Source organism: Mustela nivalis, assembly GCF_964662115.1.
Source record: "Mustela nivalis genome assembly, chromosome: 12".
In the NCBI taxonomy this organism is placed as follows: Eukaryota; Metazoa; Chordata; class Mammalia; order Carnivora; family Mustelidae; genus Mustela; species Mustela nivalis.
Genome location: NC_139031.1, coordinates 44,207,079 through 44,224,544, shown reverse-complemented (window position 1 = coordinate 44,224,544; position 17,466 = coordinate 44,207,079). Strand labels below are relative to the sequence as shown.

Sequence of the window (17,466 nt, the reverse complement as noted above, 5' to 3'; positions counted from 1 at the left end):
TTGTACTCCAGGCTTGCGGTGAGGCAGGATTTCCACAGCTCCTGGAGCCTGGTGTGAAAACCATGGATCTAAGCAGCCTTAACGTTCATTGCTTTGGTTTCTCAGAGAACCCCCAGGGTCCTAAGGACCTAGTGTCCACAGGGTAACTTAAAAGGTGCCTGATGGCACTGGCTCATCAGATGAAGATGCTGACCTCAGATGGGAGGGCAGGGGTCAGAGTGTACCTGACCTGCGGGGTCTGCTCATGGAATGGCTACCATCTCAGGGGAGCCCGAGCCCTAATGCCTGCAGTGTCCCCAGAGCCTGTGTATCTGTGGGAGAGGGTACCTTTATGGGGCAATGGGCATGGCTTCCATACACTGCATGGGGCCAAACATTCCAGAACTTCCCTGCTGCTTTGCCCTGCTGTGCTTCCAGGCCTTCCAGCAGGCATTCCCTTGTGCCCCTGGGGCTTTCTGGGTCCTGCACAGGTGCAGGAGTGATCAGAGGGCCTTCGGAATCAAGCTTTCCCCCAGCCTGTGTAATCTAGTCTCTTGGTTCCCACTGGCCTGAATGAGGACGGACCCGGGATCAGTACTTTCTTCTCCACAAAAAGAAACATGGACTCTAGGGCCGGGCATTCAGGGCCCATTCCCCAAATATGAGTTAATTGGGTTAAATAATGTAAGGCAGTTATTCTCCATCCTTTTCATGCCTTGGATCATATAGAAAACAAAACCATGTATATAATTCTGGGCTGCCTGCCAGGCCGAGGGACAGTATCGCAGGACACATGTTAACCAGTGCCAGACACACAAGCATGCCACCTTGGGATGCTTGTATGTAAAGTGTTTAGCAGAGGACCTGTGACAGTGGTTGTGAACCTTAGCTGTACGTTAGAATGAGCTTTAAAATACCAACCCTCTAGCGACTTCGGGTGGTGAAGCTGGGGCATGGGTATATTTTTAATGCTCCCCAGGGACTCAGGGGCACCAGGAGAGCTGAGAAACACTGGCCCAAGGCAAGGTGAGCGTTTGGCACATGTCAGCTCCCTGTAATGAAAATGCCACCGTGTCCTCCAATGTGCTGTTCTCCTTGACGGAGCGGCAGCAGAAGGGCGGGCTGGGCTGGGCTGGGGGATCAGGAGTCATAGAGGGCACTGCTGCTCAGGAGAGATGAATGCTGGGTAGGGCAGCCTGGCATCCATCTCCCTCAGCCATGTCTCAGAAAATTCAATTAAAAGCTGTATTTTTCAGCTACCGCCCGCCTGACTGGCTGGCATGTGGAACGGAGCTAAGGCAGTGAGCCCCTCAAGATAGGAAAAAGGCTGTGGGACGACCCCCAGCCTCCCTCTGGAGGAGAGAAAAGGCAACTCAAGGGGTCCTTTGGGAGGAGACCATTCCCAAGGGTGGGTCCTCAGCCTCCAATCTTCCCAAAGCCTGGCAGGTAGGGTGAGAATGGGCTGGCTGCCTCAGAAGAAGCGGGGAGACTCTGACTCTGTCCTTGGGGAGTTGTCATTTGGAGAAACAACTGGCCTAGCTGCTGCTCAAGGAGAACCATGTTTGTTGGGAGAGATCAGAGCCTCTGCCCCGATAAGCTTAGAAGAGTGAGGACCGTGAGAGCCCAGCCTGGGCCCCCAGCATCATGGAGGCTGCCCATCGGGTAGAACACCACTGAGGCGAACACCGGGACACAGGCTGTGGTCCCCAGTCTGATGGAAAAGTTGCCTGTGTGTCCTCATTCTAGGACTCTTGTCCCTCTGGCCTCAGGCACTTCATTCACAGGGAACAACCTTCCTGGATTTGAGCTCTGATGGTCACCTCCATGCCTCACCCAGGCTGATGATCCTTAGTAGGGCGGGGATTAGAGTCCATCTGCAAGGCTGGCTGGTCCCTACAGCACTTTGGAGAGAATTGGAGAGGTCCCTCCTCCAGGACCAATTAACAAAAGTGCTCACTGTCCACAAGAAGACATACATGTGGGGACACAGAAGAGACAACCGGGGATACAGAACCTTGAGTGGGACCTAGAACACTAGGTAGAGAAAAGGGAGTAAACCTGGAACAGAATGAAGAAGCTCAGAGACAAAGGGACCTTTTCTGGGACCCTGGCCATTGACCTTTCCAGGCTGAGCTGGCCGGCTGTAGGTTACTCTTGATTTCCTCCCTTCCCCACACTCCCAGGTCCCCGGCATCCTGAACTTCCTGCTTCTCTCCTGACGCGGAGACTCCAGGCAGCCTTTCCTTCCCTCTGCTGACATTTCAGTTTACAGAGCACCTTCATACACAGCATCTCATTTGATCTTCACAGCAAAGAAGGGAGGCTCCCAGGGGCTGGGGCAACGAACTAGGCAGGAGGGTAGCCAGGTCCAGAAAGGGAGGTCCTGTCTGTCTGTCTGTCTGTCAAACTCTGCTACAGCACCTGGCCCTCTTCTCTCTAGGGAGGTCTTACTCTTTATTGACACAGAGAAGGACTGGCATTCTCTTCTTCCAGGAAGTTTTCCTGGACTGGAAGGAAAGAGAGTCTGGGAGCTCTTTGCCTCTTTCTGGGGCCTCAGCTACTTCCTATAAGTCTCCAATCCATTATGGATTCCTCTTCTCGATTGGACTGGAATCCCCAAGGAAACACTCATCTCTTCCTCCTCCTCCTCCTCCTCCTCTCTCTTTGAGGCTTCCTTAACAAGGCGGCCACACCCAAGGCTTGGCCCAGGGGAGGCTGGACAATAACTTACTGAAAAAGGTCAGCCTGGTTGCAGGACTATGGATGAGGGGTATGGAGAGAGCTCTTGGGTTGCTCAGGTGTGGGGTGTGACCATAGCAGGGGCAGGCAGGAGCCTGGGATGAGGAGGAGTGGGGGAGGGGTTTGGGACCCTGTGAGTGGGCAGGGTAAAGTACTTTGGGAGTGGGTAACTGTTTTCAGTTAGGCTTTGGCTCCACTATTGGCTGGCGACATGACCTTGACCAGTTCAGTTCCCCTCATTAAGCCTCATTTATCCACCTGTACTAGGAAGAGGTGGAGTAGGACTACAATAACAGTAGCAATATTAATTTATTCATTAATGAGTAAATAAAATCAGTGAAAACCTGGTATGGGGTCTATGTACCATTCTTACCTAATGTTGCTGTCAAGATGGGTACGTGTTCCCATGTACCGGTGAAGAAGCTGAGGTTCAGAGAAGTCAAGGCACTCACCCAAGCTCTCAGAGCTAGCCCTGACTCTGCAGGAACTGGAGCACAGGCAGTCTGACTCCAGAGCAGCGTCACTGTTCAGTTGTTGTAAGCCTCTGTCCCTTTCTAGCCATAGAGATGTTCTCCAGGGGGTCATACTTGAGTTCATCCAGCCAGGCCAAAGCTGGCTGCCCTTCCCAGGCCCAGGCTATCGGGGCAAAGAGTAACCCAACCAGAGTCTGGACTTGCCCCGTAAGTAAGGAAGGCTTCCCGGAGGAGGAAGCACAGTCTCAGACAGGGACTCCTGAGGACGTGGAAGAAAGAAGGTAGAGAACTTTCTTATTCTAGATATCTTGGGGAGGGTGGGAAGGAGGGAAATGTACCCCAGGGAAGACCGGACTCTGAGCTGCGGAAGCCCGGGCGACAGAGGGGGTTGTCGCCTCCGCACCGTCAGCCTAGGGGTCTCAGCCAAAGCTCTGGCTGATGTCTGTCTCTAGGCCTGGTGAACGCGGCGGGCGGGGTCCCGCTCCCCCGCACACCCCCGGCCTAACCCCTCCCCCGGGCGCCCATTGGTCTACACCCGCCCCTAACTCTGCGAAGTGCGCGGCGGAGGCGGTGGTCGGTCCCCTCCCTCCCTCCCCAGGCCTGGCTTCGCGGAGGAGGCGGCGCCTCTCCCGCAGGGCAGAGCCGCCCGAGCGGCGCGCGGTGCGGGGCGGGAGAGGGCAGGCGGGGGGCGCCGCGCTCTGGGGCCCCGGCGGTGACTGACGGCGGCGGCGGCGGTGGTGGTGGCGGCTCCAGGCGAGCGCGGTCCCCGCGTGCGCACACGCACACGCCGCCGCGCAGGGACCGCGGACACCGGCCGCCCGCGGACACACGGACGCGGAGAGGCGGGCTCGGCGCGCGCTCCTCGGCGCACACGCTCCCCATCCTCGGGCGGCGCGGGGCGCGGACTCTCCGCTGTGCGCCCTCCCCGCGGAGTGTGCCCCGGGCCGCCCCGCAGCCCCGCGGCGAGGCCCGGTTGTGAGCAGGTAAGGGCCGCCCAGCCGCCCCTGCACATCCACGCCCCCCCGCCCCCCCTCCCGATCCAGAACCCTCGTCCCCCGGCCCCCCCAGGGGACAGCGGACCCCTTCCTCCAGCCCGGTGATCCCCGCGAGCCTCGTCCTTCACCGACGGATAGGGGGCCGGGGCCAGCGCGGGCCAACCTGCGGAAATCGAAATGAAGCCCCCTCCCGCTGCTGCTCCCTTCCTGCGCGACAGTCTGACAACGCCCCCTCCCCCACCCCCCAATATCTGGGCTAGACTTGGGGCAGTCGATCCTTGCAGCCCCAAGGGAGCTATCTCTCGCCCCTCCCCATGCCAGAGGGAGGACCAGGGGCAGGAAAGGCATTGCGGCCAGAGGGACTTGTCTCCCTACTCCCATGGCCGGCGGACGCGCCTACGCGGATCAGGAAGGCAATCCTGAAGGGTCTCTGGGTGCTGCGGTCCTCGCGAGGTCTCAGGGGTGGGCAAGCGATGTGCTGGGTGGGTGGGGGTAGGGGCCAGCCTAGAATGTCTGTCTCTAGTGACACGTTCGGGATTGTTCAAGAGAGCATCCTCTCTTGGTTTCTCGCGGAGCATATGGGATGGGGTCTTGATGCCTGGGCTTAGGTGGTCTCGAAGAAAACGCCTAAGGGGAGCTGTGGGAGAAAAGCTTCGGCCTGCAGGACCAAAGTGGGCCAGTCCGAGACCCCTGCCGGCCGCCTTAAAGGCACAGGCTCTTGCTGCAGCTGCGGGAGGCGGGGGCCACATCCTGGGCCGGTCGTTGGCTGGCGCTTTGAGCAGGTCAGAAGAGGGGGCCAGGGCTCCAGTGGATGGAGCTAGCCGCTCAGGAGGGAGTCTGGGCAGAAGCTGATTGCATTTCACACGTTTCTGGGGAATGGAACCTCACCACTGGAAGGAGTTCAGGTCCCCTTAGAAAGCTGCTGGTGGAGGGGTGGTGGACCCCTGCGACTTCTCCAGACCATTCCCATGCTTTTATTGCAGGCTCCCTGACTTTACCCCTGCCTTACAGTGTCCCATAAAGCAATGCCCTCCACCCTTAAAAAAAGAAAGCGTTTAGCTTTTCTGGTGTACAGTCCTGTGTGTAGGGTGGCTGGAGAATAGGATGGCAATACACAGGGTCTTTGGGTGGTCACTTGCCTTGGGACAGCAGAGAGAGACAAGCATCAGGTTGGGCTAGAGGCTTTTGAGTGGATGTGAACTAATGAAGGGAGTGGAAAACTATGAGCTTGGGGGGGGGCGTGGGGAGCAGCAGCACCCAGATTTTCTCAGGAGGCCCCAATCTCAGTTTGGTGCTGGCTGCAGGTGGGCTAGGCAGAGCCCACCCCCCCATGCCCCACTGAATCTGGGACTCCTGTTCCCCACTGACCTTGGGGAGGGCAAGCAGAGGGGCCTGTCTGGATACAAACCGCGGTTGGAACAACAGCTCAGACACAGAACACACTAGGGTGGGCCTGGGGCCAAATCTTCCAGCTAATCCATCAACAGGTGTATGGGGTTACCAGGGATGTGGACCCCGTCCCTTCCTCTGTGGATGATTCACTGGTGGGTCTGTATCTGGGCCAGGCTCCCTCTGGTCTGTTTGGCCCTATGTGCAATGAGGATAGGTGTCGGTGGGGAGCCTCTCAAGGACCCTTCCCTGCATACTGAGGGCTAATCAGGCTCAAGCCTCCATGGAAGTCCCCTTTGGTGTAAAGCTCAGGGTGACAGGGGGTTGATTGGAGAAATACTCCCCCCCCCTTTTTTTCATGTGGTCACCTCTCCCTACCATGCCCCTACATTGGGACACTCTCTCAACTCGTGTTGACAAACCAAACACACAAAATGGGTATTTACAGATTAGTATGTGCAGCTAAGAGGCCAGGGAGAACAAGAGCTCAGGCCACAGAGTGGCTTTCTTCCCGGGGAAGTGGCCTCAGACTGAGTGTCCCAGGCCTCTGGCCTCCCAGGGACGAAGCCTTCACTGACCGAGGGCTGGCGCTGATTCAGTGGAGGACACTTTGTGCTGTCTGCCAGAGGGCAGAACCGAGGAGTGCCAAGCACAGAGCAGGAGCTCCGCTCAGTGCCAGGAAGGCCTCGCCTCCCTGAGAGCCACCCAGCATAGAGCCCACACTGGGAGTGACAGTGGGTTTCCTGTCTCGGGAGGTGTGTGAGCAGAGGTCTGATATCCCAAACAGGGCTGCCTAGGGGCTTTCTACACTGCTAGGGCCAAAGGCCCTGGAAACCTTAGCTGCCCCTGAGCAGATGAATCTGAGTCTGGAGACTGAACGTGCTGGGCCTAGTGGTCCAGATGCGTGGCAACGTACAGGTTTGGAAACTCCTCAGCGGCGACATTTGTACTGAGCCGTGGATGCTGTCAGAGGCACATGGTGACAGCCACCCCCACAGTGACACACAAAGAGGGAGTGACACACTGCCGAGAAGGCATGGAGGTTTCCAACGACACCCGCCAGAGAGCTGGGGTGGGGTATGCAACAGCAGAAAGACATAGGGACCTTGGGACACACTGTCTCACCTAGATCTGGGCACACCTGGGGACTCAGACACTTGCCCAAGGGAGATTACGGAAGTCTCCTGTAATGAAAGTCTAGAGGCACATGGACTTGCAAGGAGAAAGTGCATGTGTGGCATGAGATTCGATGGAGGGCTGACATACTTTCTCTGTAAAGGACTAAGTAGTAAATACTTGGGCTTGGCGGGCTGTTCTGCCTGTGGCAGCTTCTCCGTCCTGCTGTCCTAGTGGGAAAGAACCATAGATGATACAAAAACAAGTGAACACACCTAGTTCTGATAAACTGCTTAGGGACACTGCCGTTTGAATTTCATATAGTTTTTATGTGACATGAAATATGAGTATTTTAATTTTTTTCTGACCATTTAAAAATGTAAAAATGATTCTTAGCTCCTGGCTGGCCAGAAGTAGGTGACAGGCTGGGTCTGACCTGCTCGAAGTGTTTGCCAAACTGTAGGACGGAAGGTTAGAGAAGAAAAGTGGTTTAACAGTTAAAGGGAGGGAGGCCTGGGTCCTGGGAGCCTGAGCTGCCCTAGGGAGCCTTGGATGCCTCCCTGCACTCTGCCTGGAGCTCGGAGTGCCCATCTGTTTAGTGGGTCAGTGCCAGGAGAGGCTCCCTGCCTGGCCTCAGCACCCCACCCAGACAGGCCTTTGCTGTGTCTGTGTGGTAAATCTGCTCTATGGACACCTGGAAAGATAACATTCACGGACATGAAATGACATCATGTCCCTTCAGCTCACCAGATAAGTCCTGCGTCCCCTTTCCCATTCAGCCTCTGTGTCCAGGTTTGTGCCCACCTCCACCAGGAGGGAGATGCAGGGACCCCTGGACATGTCTCGTGTTTCCAGCAAGATTTGAAACTCACAGTGAGCAGAACGGGACCCAAAACGGCCCCAGCAGGAGGGAGGGTCTCCTTATCTGGGGCTGGTGGCTCTCAGACAAGGGCGAGATCAGTGGAGGCAGATGCAGAACAGGGTGGGCTTCCTGGAGATGGTGGTAGGAGGTGGCTTTGACCTTGAGGAATACCTGGATGTTCTCATCCCAGGGCAATGCATTGCCTTCACTGTCCTCAGCCTCCCCCCATATCTCCTCACCCCCACCCTGCCCTGACAAATGGGCACCGCAGAGGCTTGGCTGAGGAAAAAAAAAAATACATAGCTGCTTTGTAGGCTTCTCCACATTTCCCAGGTTGTGATTTAAGGCTGTGTGGTGATCCAGGTCTTGCCTTTGTTTTCTTCCTCCCTCTCCTGTTCCCTTTTGACATTTCCTTCCTGCCGTTTTCCCCGAGGTGGGCCAAGGAGAATTTCCTTTCCCATTCTCCCTGTGTTTTTAGATTCTGTTCCCTTATTTCCATTCTAGCTGCCCTTCCCCTGCCCAAGCCACCATCACCTCTACCCTGAATCCAGAAAATGGCCTCTCGTTCTTGAGGGGTGGAGGGGGGCGGGTCTCTCCCTGGCATTGAACTCCCTGCACCCCTTCCAGATCAGCTGAGCTGCCTGGACCAGTCAGCTGGAAGGCCTCTGTTGCATGACCTTGGGAAAACCTCCTGGTTTCTCAGGACCTCAGACCCTCACAGGGGCGATGGGGTAACGCTGCCAGCATCCACTCTTGAGTTCCAGCCCAGCCCTTCCGTGCCCTGAGCCCCGGTTTCCCACATGTCCCAGTGGAGGTTGTGGGTGGAATCATGAGAGATCCTTCCAGGGACCTGGGCTTTGTCACCCACCCCAGTGGCCAGGCTCTGGAAGGGGAAGGTTTGAACACCCAGAGGCACATCAGTGTTAATGATTAATCTGCCACTGACAGGATGCCCTTTACCTAGGCATTAGGCTCTGTCCTTCATCAGCTCTGACCCTGTTGAGGAGGAAAAAGGTTCTGGAGGTTTCCCTGTTCCTCCCCCCCCCCCCCAAAAAAAAAGTGTAGTTCCCTTCCTTTGAGGAGTAAACTTGGCGGGGGTGGGGTGGGTGGGTAACGTTTTATCTTTCGTCTTCTTCCCTGGTTTCCTGCCCTGGGAGGGAGAGGAGGAAGTGGGGGGACCAGCCTGCTTAGGTGCATTAAAAAGGAGTATGTGGTGAGCAAGGGAAGATGCTGATCCATTTCTCATGGGTCATCTGTCTCATGTTAGGCTTGGCACTGCCTAAAGACACGGAGGGATGCTGGGTAGCCTGAGGAGCTCAGTAGAGGGTAGCCTGGCTGGCCTCAGCCCCATGAGGGCAGAAGAAGCACCTAGAGCTATGTGGCCCAAGGGAAAGGGAAGGTGGAGTGCTACCCTCTCACTGCAGGGGTGTCCAGCAAAAGCTGGCCCGGAAGGACATGGTGGAAAGATATCAGAGCTTTCCCTTGAGGGCCCTCGACCAGCCGCCAGAGGGGGTGACACCCCATCCCAGGGGCGGGACCATCCCTAGCTGGGGTGCAGCAGAAAGTGTCCTGCAGGTGGTGGGGCCTGGGGAGTGGCTGGAGGGTGTCAGAGTCCCTTCCCACTCCATGGGGAACGTTGGGAGCCCAGTGAGTCACCGCTGGCTCCGGTGTGCTGACTGATGATGCTGTCTTCCTGTCTGCTTGGTGCAGTGGCTCACGGGAGGACACGGCTGCTCTTGTCTGTTCCTGCTACCATCAGTCACTGGGCTGGTGGGGCCCAAAGAGGGCCTCCTGAGTGTAAACAGGGGAGCCGACTCCCCTCTAGACCAAGTATCTGTCCCACATCCCTTCCTGCTGGCAGAGCTCCAGTCCTCTGGGCTGTGTGACCTTGGGATCTATCTTCCCCTCTCTGGCCTCAGTCTCCCCACAGGCAACTCAGTAGTAATAATGGAAGATGGCCTTGAAAATCTGTCTCAGGTTTGAAATGGTGTGTCTATAATGAACTCTTTCCAAGGAAGATATTTCAGATGTAGAAGTATGGGCAGAGGGTACCAGAAGGTCTGACGAATCCCCAAAGGTGTGAGAAGGATCACTAATAACATACAATGAGTTCTGAGCTGATCTTCCTTTTTTGAGAGACAGAGAATGGCAGGAGTGTAAGGATGGAGTGTATAAGCTTTGGAGCCAGCCTGCTTGGGTTCCCTTCCCAGCTCCACCACATATTTGCTGTGTGACCTTGGAGAAGTTACTTGGGTTCTCTGTGCCTTAGTTACCTTAGCTATAGATTGAGGATAATGCTAGTAACTGCTTCAAGGTTTTGGGCAGGTGAAAGGAGTTAATGCAAATTGGTCGCTTGGAAGAGTGCCTGACACATACTGAGTGTCTAATAAATGTTAGTCCGGAGCAAATAAAGGTGCAGCGGTCCTGCTGCTGCCATTTTGAAAGGGATACAGGGCTATGGGGATGGAGGTGACAGCAAGAGGTACAAAAACCTGAACAGAGTAGTAAGAATCATAACAGTTAATCCCCACACGGCCCTACTGGGAACCAGGCTGTGCTGTGTGCTCTGTAGTTTACTTCCGCGACATAGGCGTTCCTGTTATTTCCATTTTACAGACAGTCAAATTGAGGCACAGGAAAAACTGGCTTGTCTGAAGGGCTAAGGCTTAAAACTCCAGCAGAATGGTCTCCATGCCCATCACCGTAAATGCCGGGGAGTCGAGTTTAATTGTTCTCAGATCAATTATAAAAGCCAGTTGCCCCAGCAGAGCCTGGACCCAAGACAGTGAGCCTAAGCATAGTGGTGACCAGGTTGTCCTGCGCCAGCTGTGTGGCTGGGCTGAAAGGGCCGGGCAGGCGAGAGCCCAACCACAGGCTGCAGTGGCCATGCTTAGCCTTGTCCTGTGCGAGGGTCATTGGCCGTTTTGGGGGAGTGCTGAGGAGGAAGGCAGCCAGGACAAGGGGGAGGAGGAGCCACTGACTGGGCTGCAGGTGGCAGGCCCAGGGGATGCATTCAGGGCACATGCCTGTAGTTCACAAGGGGAGCAGGTTCGAGGGCAGATGGCCTCCAGCCATAAACTCTGAGTGCTGTCCAACACTCAGATGGGGCCGGGAGGTGTCAGAGCATGGACAGCGGGGCAGGCAGAAGTGCCAGAAGGGGCTGAGGAGACTATCGTCTTGGAGAAGCTTGAAGGTGACCCCCGAGGTCCCCAGCTAGGGTGGGGGTGTGGAAAGATCAAGGCCCCAGAGCTCCCACACGCTCTCTTGCGGGTGAGTCCAGTGGGCCGGGGAGTGGTGGGGAGAGCAGACAAGAGGCAAAAGTGGGCTAAGGGACTAGATCTTAAGAGTTCTTATGTTGATAATCACATTGCTGTGTGGGGACGCTGTTAACTTATTGTGGTGATAATATATACAAATGCCAAATCCTTACATTGTGTGCCTAGAACTAAGATAACGTTATATGTCAATTATATCTTAATTAAAAAAAAAAAAAGAGGGCAACAGTGGACATGGGGAGCCCGGGTCTAGCTCCAGATGAGACCCTGAGCTGAGCCTACCCCAGCCCCTCCACCCTGCATCACTGGGCTGCTTCCCCTCATGGCCCAGGCAGCCTAGTGACAAAGCAGAGCTGGGGGATGGTCTGGCGGGGGCCTCTGTTTTGGCTTGTTTTTCATCAGAGCAGCGGGCCTGCTGGGAGCAGGCAGGGGCATCCCGCGAGTCTGGCGTCCCCGTGCCAGTGCGTGAGCGTGTGCGTGCTCGCGTGGGTATGTGCGTATGTGTGTGTGTATGCGCCTGGGCCTGAGTCCAGACGTATTTCATTTCCTCTGTGTGTCTGAATGCCTTTGCCGCTTCGGGTGTGTGTTACTACATAGATCGGGGATCAGACGAATGCAGGTGAATCCCGGCACTGCCGTCTAATTGCATCTGTATGTGTCTTTATTCTGTGTTTTGCGTGTGCGTCTGTGCTTCCGCGAAGGGCCGTGTGTGTGTGTGTGTGTGTGTGTGTGTGTGCGGAGTTGTCTGTCGGCCCCTGAAGGGGTCTCTACCTTTGTGTATTCCATGCCTGGCAGGGCACTGATGCCCCCTGGGGATAAATGTCTCTCTTTGACTCTGTGGGGTTGACGTATGTTTGTGCTCTTCTCTGTGGACCTGTTTCTATGTATTTGTGTGCGTGTGTGTGTGTGTGTGTGTGTGTGTGTGTGAGGGGGGGGGGAGATAATCAGAAATCAGCCAGCTCTCAAACACAGATTCATTCTCTGCCTGCTTGGTGCCCCCACTTGCCCCTAGAGCAACCAGAGGCGTGGAAGCTGCTTGCTCTCCCGGGCCAGCTCTCTGAGTTCTAATAAAGGTCAAAACGGGGATTTTAAAATCCTACTCTCCGTGAGAGTTACCTGGAGAGCCAAAACCAGCATTGATATCCGGGCCCCCGCCCCAGAGGCAGTGGTTCAATTGGGCGTGGGTATCTTTAAACGCTTCTCAGTGGTTCTGATGGGTGGTCTGGGCTGAGTGTGGGCTAAGAGGGGCCAGAGAGGGGGTGGCAAGTCTCCATTTGCGGGGTCCCCGTCGTGAAGGAGGCAGGTAGTGCCATTGCCATCTCAGGGTGTTGCTGAGAGCAGGGAGCCCCAATTTCATGGCTGAGTGCTCTTGCCACATGTCCTCTCCAGGAACCTTGCTCTGTGCCCCAGGGCAGAGGTCTCCCCCAAGGGACAGAGACAGCCACTGGCCCTATTTTTGGTGGCACCTTACTGGGAGCACAAGAGAGGTGGCCCCTGAGGAAGGAGCACTGTGTCCACTTGGTGACACAGGCTATGTACCCGTTTTCCTTCTCTGGCTCTTGTTTGGGCCCTGCTGGCCAGGAGGGAGCTGAGAGGAGGAGTCATCTTCCTCCTGGCTAAGACAGCTGAGAACCACACAAGTCGAGGGTCTAGACTGTGGCTGGGTGCGGGTACTGGAGCCCAGGCGTCGCCTGCAGGCTCTGAGGCTGCTGGTGGCCCTGCCAGTTGGGCTGACGGAGGTTCCAGAGCCACCCAGCATGGTCGTAGGTGGGGGCCCACCTGACCTCACATCTCACCGGCCTTTGACCTGATATTGTCCCGGTGGGGAGGAGTCAGCTGCGGATCTCAGGCTTTCGATGCCTTGCAGTGGCTTCTCTAAGCCCTCCGTTGGCCTAGAGAGATAGCCTGCAGGTTCTGCTGTGGGCAGGGGACCGGGCATTCCTCTGCCCCAGCCAGGTGGGTCAGAGGGTCAGCTCCGGAATCAGCACACAGGGCTTTAGGCTCCTCAGGGAGAGTGGGGTTGACCAAGCCCCTGGGGACCAGCAGTGCCTGGTCATGCCAGAAGTAGCCCATGACCAGTAGAGTTGTGGAGGGTCCTGTATAGAAACCCAGGCCTGAGAGTCTGGCACAGCTGGTGCCTTGGGGTGCCGGGATACTGGGGCCAGAGCTCGCCCAGCCTGCCCATCCTTCCTGACCCGCAGGGGAAAGCCTGCATCAGCATCCTCAGGGACCCCTGGGCTTCTCCGAGCATTTCTTGGGGACACCCAAGGCCTTCCTCAGCAACTCTGGGTGGGCCCTGAGGAGTAGAGCAACAGGTGGGTAAGACAGGGTCCCCCTTTGGTGGAGCTATCCTGCAGCTTGTTTGCTTTCTTCTTTCTCCTTTCTTCTTTCTCCTTTCTCCTTTTTGTTTGCTGGTCACCAAAGTGAGGTTAGAGAAGCTAGGGGAGAGGGAGGGAGGACACACGGGTGGCAAAAAGCCAAGGGCACAAAAGGAATGAGGATCACGGCAGCTCTGCCCAGGGAGGGGGGAGTGGTGTATATGGAGACTAATAGCTGGGGTGCACCCCCTGCCATGGGTTTCTGAGCCCAGGCACCTGTGGTGGGGGCTCTGACCCCTGCCAACTGAATCCTTTTAATAATGGTTTAATAGGAATGTGAATAATAATTTTTAAATGACTGTGTGGTATTCCCTTGCATGGCTGCTGGGGCCTGTTAACAGGGTCTGCTTGATGGATGCTGGGTTGCTTCCTTTTCTGCTGTGGATGCTATTTTAAGTGATGCTGCAGTGACTGCCGTTGCACGTGCTTTTTTTTGGACAAGTACAAGTATTTCTCGGTAAATACTCAGATGCGGAATTGCTGGGGTAAAGGGAATGTGTGCTAACCATCGATTTTAGAAGCAGACCAGACTCTCCCCCTCGGGAATGTGCCAGGGCCCCCACACCCTCCCCGCTGGACTCCGGTCCCCTATCCGGTCCCCACTGGCAACCCTCATCCTCAGGGACCTGCCCTCCTTGGAGCATGCTCTTCAGCAACCACTGCTTTCTCCTGGAGGCCCAGTGGGCCGAGGCGGGGTGAAAGGAGGTTACGACTAAACAGCCCTGGCCCGGCAGCTGGAATGAAGCGATGCTCTGTGGTGGGCACGGGAGTCAAGGAGCAGTTCATTCTCACGTAGCAGTCGGGAGCTAGGGAGGTCTCCCAGGCTGGTGGGGCGCTCGCGGTGATCCCATTCCTCTCATTGTGGGGCTTCCCACGGCCCGGGGGTTGGCTCTGGCATTCAGGCAGGGCGAAAGAGCAGAAGTGGAGAACGGGTGCTGCATCGTGGACAGGGGGTCTGCAGGTGGCACCTGTCCCTCTCCCCCGCCCCTCGTATTCCGTAGGTGGGGCCTGGGTCAAACGCCCGCACCTGCGAGCTGAAAGGAGTGAGTAATGTCCTCTCTAGGTGGGCATGCTGGTGAAAACTCTGTCACAGTGGAGGGAGCTGGGGGAGACAGTTGTCTGCTACAGAGAAGAAAGCCATGCAGACCCTTCTGGTGGCCTGATGGGGGCCTGAGCCCCTGTGCCCTGCATTGTATCCCCAGTGCCGAGCGCTGTGTAGGTGTTCAGTGGATATTTGTTTGCTAGAGGAGTAAGGAATGCATAGACCAAGGCAGGGAGGGGGCTTACTCTGATAGGCTGAGAACCTTGCTGTAGATAAGCGCAGGTGTCAGGAGGAAGACCTGTCCCTGCCAGGGGACCCACAGGACTCATGCCTTCCTTTCTCTCCAGCCCATAGACACCGTGGGGCTGGCGAGCGGCTGCTCTGAGCGGGAGGCAAGCATAGCTGGTCTGAGTCTCCGTCCGGACTGAGAAGCATCATGGCCAGCATCTTGCAGGCCTCCCTGGCTGCTTTCCTCCTGCTGCCTATGGTAAGGGCCCAGGACTCTCCCCTCCAGGCATGCTTACAGACGTCCCCTCGGGGAACCGTCCCTGCCCCAGCATGAGAACACAGCTCTCGTGGACTTTGAAGTTACTTGGTCCTACGCTTAAATCCAGTGCCCACCACTAACCAGCTGTGTGACCTTGGACAGGAACATGTGATTTTTCTGAGTCTTGGTTTCCACTTTTGTAAAATGGGGGCAGGAGGGAATGAGAGCACCTCGTAGGCCCCGCTGAATGCAACCAGTGCTTCTCTGCCCACAGCCCCTGGGGGTGCATGCCTCCTGAGCACCCCCCTGGGGGTGCATGCCTCCTGAGCCCCTTCTCTCACCCACCCCTGCTTGCTCCCCTGAAGTACAGTGCTAGTCCCCTGGTCTCTAGAGCCAGACTGCCTAGGTTCTGGTCCTCACTGCACAGTCTGCTAAGCTAAGTGATTTTGAGAAAGTTACCTAACATCTCTGTGCTTAGGGTTCACATCTGTTGAATGGAGAATGATGAGAAGCACCTACTTTGTAGAGCTCCTGAGCTATATATATATATATATATATATGTGTGTGTGTGTGTGTGTGTGTGTATGTGTATAAGACAGAATAATGCACACGCACAGGACAGTGCTGCATGTATGTTTGCTAATATTATTATAACACATGGAAACTGAGACCCAAGGAAGGCTGGAAGCCACCGATGGCCACACGTTGAATTGGTGAAGGAGAGGAGCCCTCATGATATTTGGGGCCTCTGCTGGCCCCAAAATCTCTCTGGCACTATCCTCTTCCTGCTTCTGCCCCACCCCCACCCCCCACATCGCTCCGGGGCTGAGGTAGCAGGGTTTGTCTGTGAACCTCCTGCCTGCTCCTCCCATCCATCCCATGTGTCCCGCGTGTCCCTCGCAGGCCACCGCCATGCACTCTGACTGCATCTTCAAGAAGGAGCAAGCCATGTGCCTGGAGAAGATCCAGAGGGCGAACGACCTGATGGGCTTGAATGACTCCTCCCCAGGTGAGTGGGGTGCTGAGGAGGTCAGCGAGTTCCCAGCACAGCCTGGCCAGGCTTTTGAAACTGGCATCTGGGCCTCTGGCCGTTTTGTAGAGAGTGGTGGAGGGTACCGGTACCTGGGTCCTTCTGGAAACCCTGCAGGGTGATGGAGTCCTGGATCTGCAGTGACCTTGGGGTTGCCCTCCTTGGGACATTCTACCCTGGATTTCTCATTCTGGAGGAGGCTGTTCTGGGCAGCTGGACATGGCTGCCTCTGATCCCCTGGGGTCTGGGAGCGGGGTGGTGTCTGGCTGGGGAGTGGCTATTAGAGAGCTTGTTAGCAAGCAGCCTGGGCCTGGTGGCAACAGAGACACAGCTGTCGCCAGTGGCCAAGTTGGAGAGCACCTGGTTAACCCAGGGCGCGCACTGCAGGGTCATTTCCCTCTTCTTGTGCTCACTCCACCAGAAGCCAGAGAACAAGGCTGCAGCAGGGACCCCATTCCTAAGCCTGCTGGGTGAAATGTTCTCCTGGGGCTGCTGTTAGCACTCGGAGAGGGGAGGATACTGCTTCCTGGAGCTGGATGGGGCCATGCACGGCAGCACACTTAGCAATCATAGCTCTCCCCATTAGATGCCCAGAACATCCCCAATCCCATTGATGACCTCAAATCCTCCACACCTTTTCCAAGTGTCCCAAGGACATGGCAGGGACCCTGGCTGAGAACCAGAGGTCTGTGTAAGGCCTCTCCTGCAGACTCCCCGCTGGGCAGATGGTCTGCTCAGGCCCACAGAGTGGGGTGTGTGGGAGCTTGCAGAGTTGGGGCTGGAGTTGGGGCCGGGGCCTCCCTCGTGGCCTTGCCAACCTCACCTGTGCCTGAGTTGCTGGAGGGTGGGGCTCCCTTCCCTGACTGGAGGGCTTGACTTTTCCCTCTGGATCCTCCCCATTTCTGAGGAGCTCTTCTGAGTACCATCTGTTTAAATACTTGATTAATCGGCAGCCCAGTTAAATGTAATGGTCCCTGCGGGCTGAGCTCCCCGTACAGTCAGTGAGCATTAACTGGTAATGAAGCTCCCGGTCATGCTGGCCTCTCCCTCTGGGCCGAGCTCTGGTTCAGTCTTAACCGAGGCCGAAAGTAGATTCTAGGTCCCACCACCCAGGGAAGCTGAAGCAGGGGGCCCAGAAGGGCACACAGTGGCAAGAGACCAAAAGGGTACCTGGTCCAAACCTCTAGTCGAGGGGATGGGAAGAGGGGAGCCTGGGTAGCAGTGACTCGTTAGGCCACACAGGGGTTGGAGTGAGTGGCAGGTTGAGGTGTCCTGCCTCCCAGCCCAGGGCCGTGGCGCCTTCATCACGGGTCTCAGATACACTTGGGGTGGTGTAGTGAGAAGCGTCCAGAAAGGAAGGGTAGAGGTGGGGTAGGGACCAGACTTGGGGAGCCGCGTGTGGGTTAATTGCACAGCAGTTTGGGGAGCCCTGGGGTGGGAGAGGACACAAGGGCCTGGCCACAGGGGTGTCCTCTCAGAGGCATGAGTGAGATGGTTGTAAGGTTGGACACCCTCCCAGGAGGGGGCAGGACACTGCGAGGTGGGAGGGGGTCCTCACCACCAGGTAATGCTCAGAAGAGGAAGAAAGGAGTTCTCTTTGGGGAAGGTGGGCAAGGATTCACGGAAAAGGTGGTATTTAAACCAGATCCTTGGTTCTCAAACCTGGCTGCGCATTAGAATCACCAGGAGCTTTTAGAAAAA

The 17,466-nt window shown here is 56.3% G+C and overlaps 1 protein-coding gene across 7 annotated transcripts in view; it reads left to right on the top strand.

Annotated features, from left to right (window-relative positions):
- The first annotated feature begins 3,796 nt into the window (after positions 1–3,796).
- ADCYAP1R1 (ADCYAP receptor type I) overlaps positions 3,797–17,466 on the top strand; it is a 58,457-nt gene continuing 44,787 nt past the window's right edge. Inside the window, exons 1-4 of one of the 7 annotated variants that reach the window (XM_082693667.1) lie at positions 3,797–4,174; positions 13,548–13,663; positions 14,596–14,735; positions 15,639–15,744. In XM_082693667.1, the coding sequence (XP_082549793.1) occupies positions 14,685–14,735; positions 15,639–15,744 (157 nt within the window). In that variant the 5' untranslated portion in view covers positions 3,797–4,174; positions 13,548–13,663; positions 14,596–14,684. The remainder of the gene's footprint in view (positions 4,175–13,547; positions 13,664–14,595; positions 14,736–15,638; positions 15,745–17,466) is intronic. The other 6 variants (XM_082693672.1, XM_082693666.1, XM_082693669.1 and 3 more) reach the window with 6 other exon arrangements.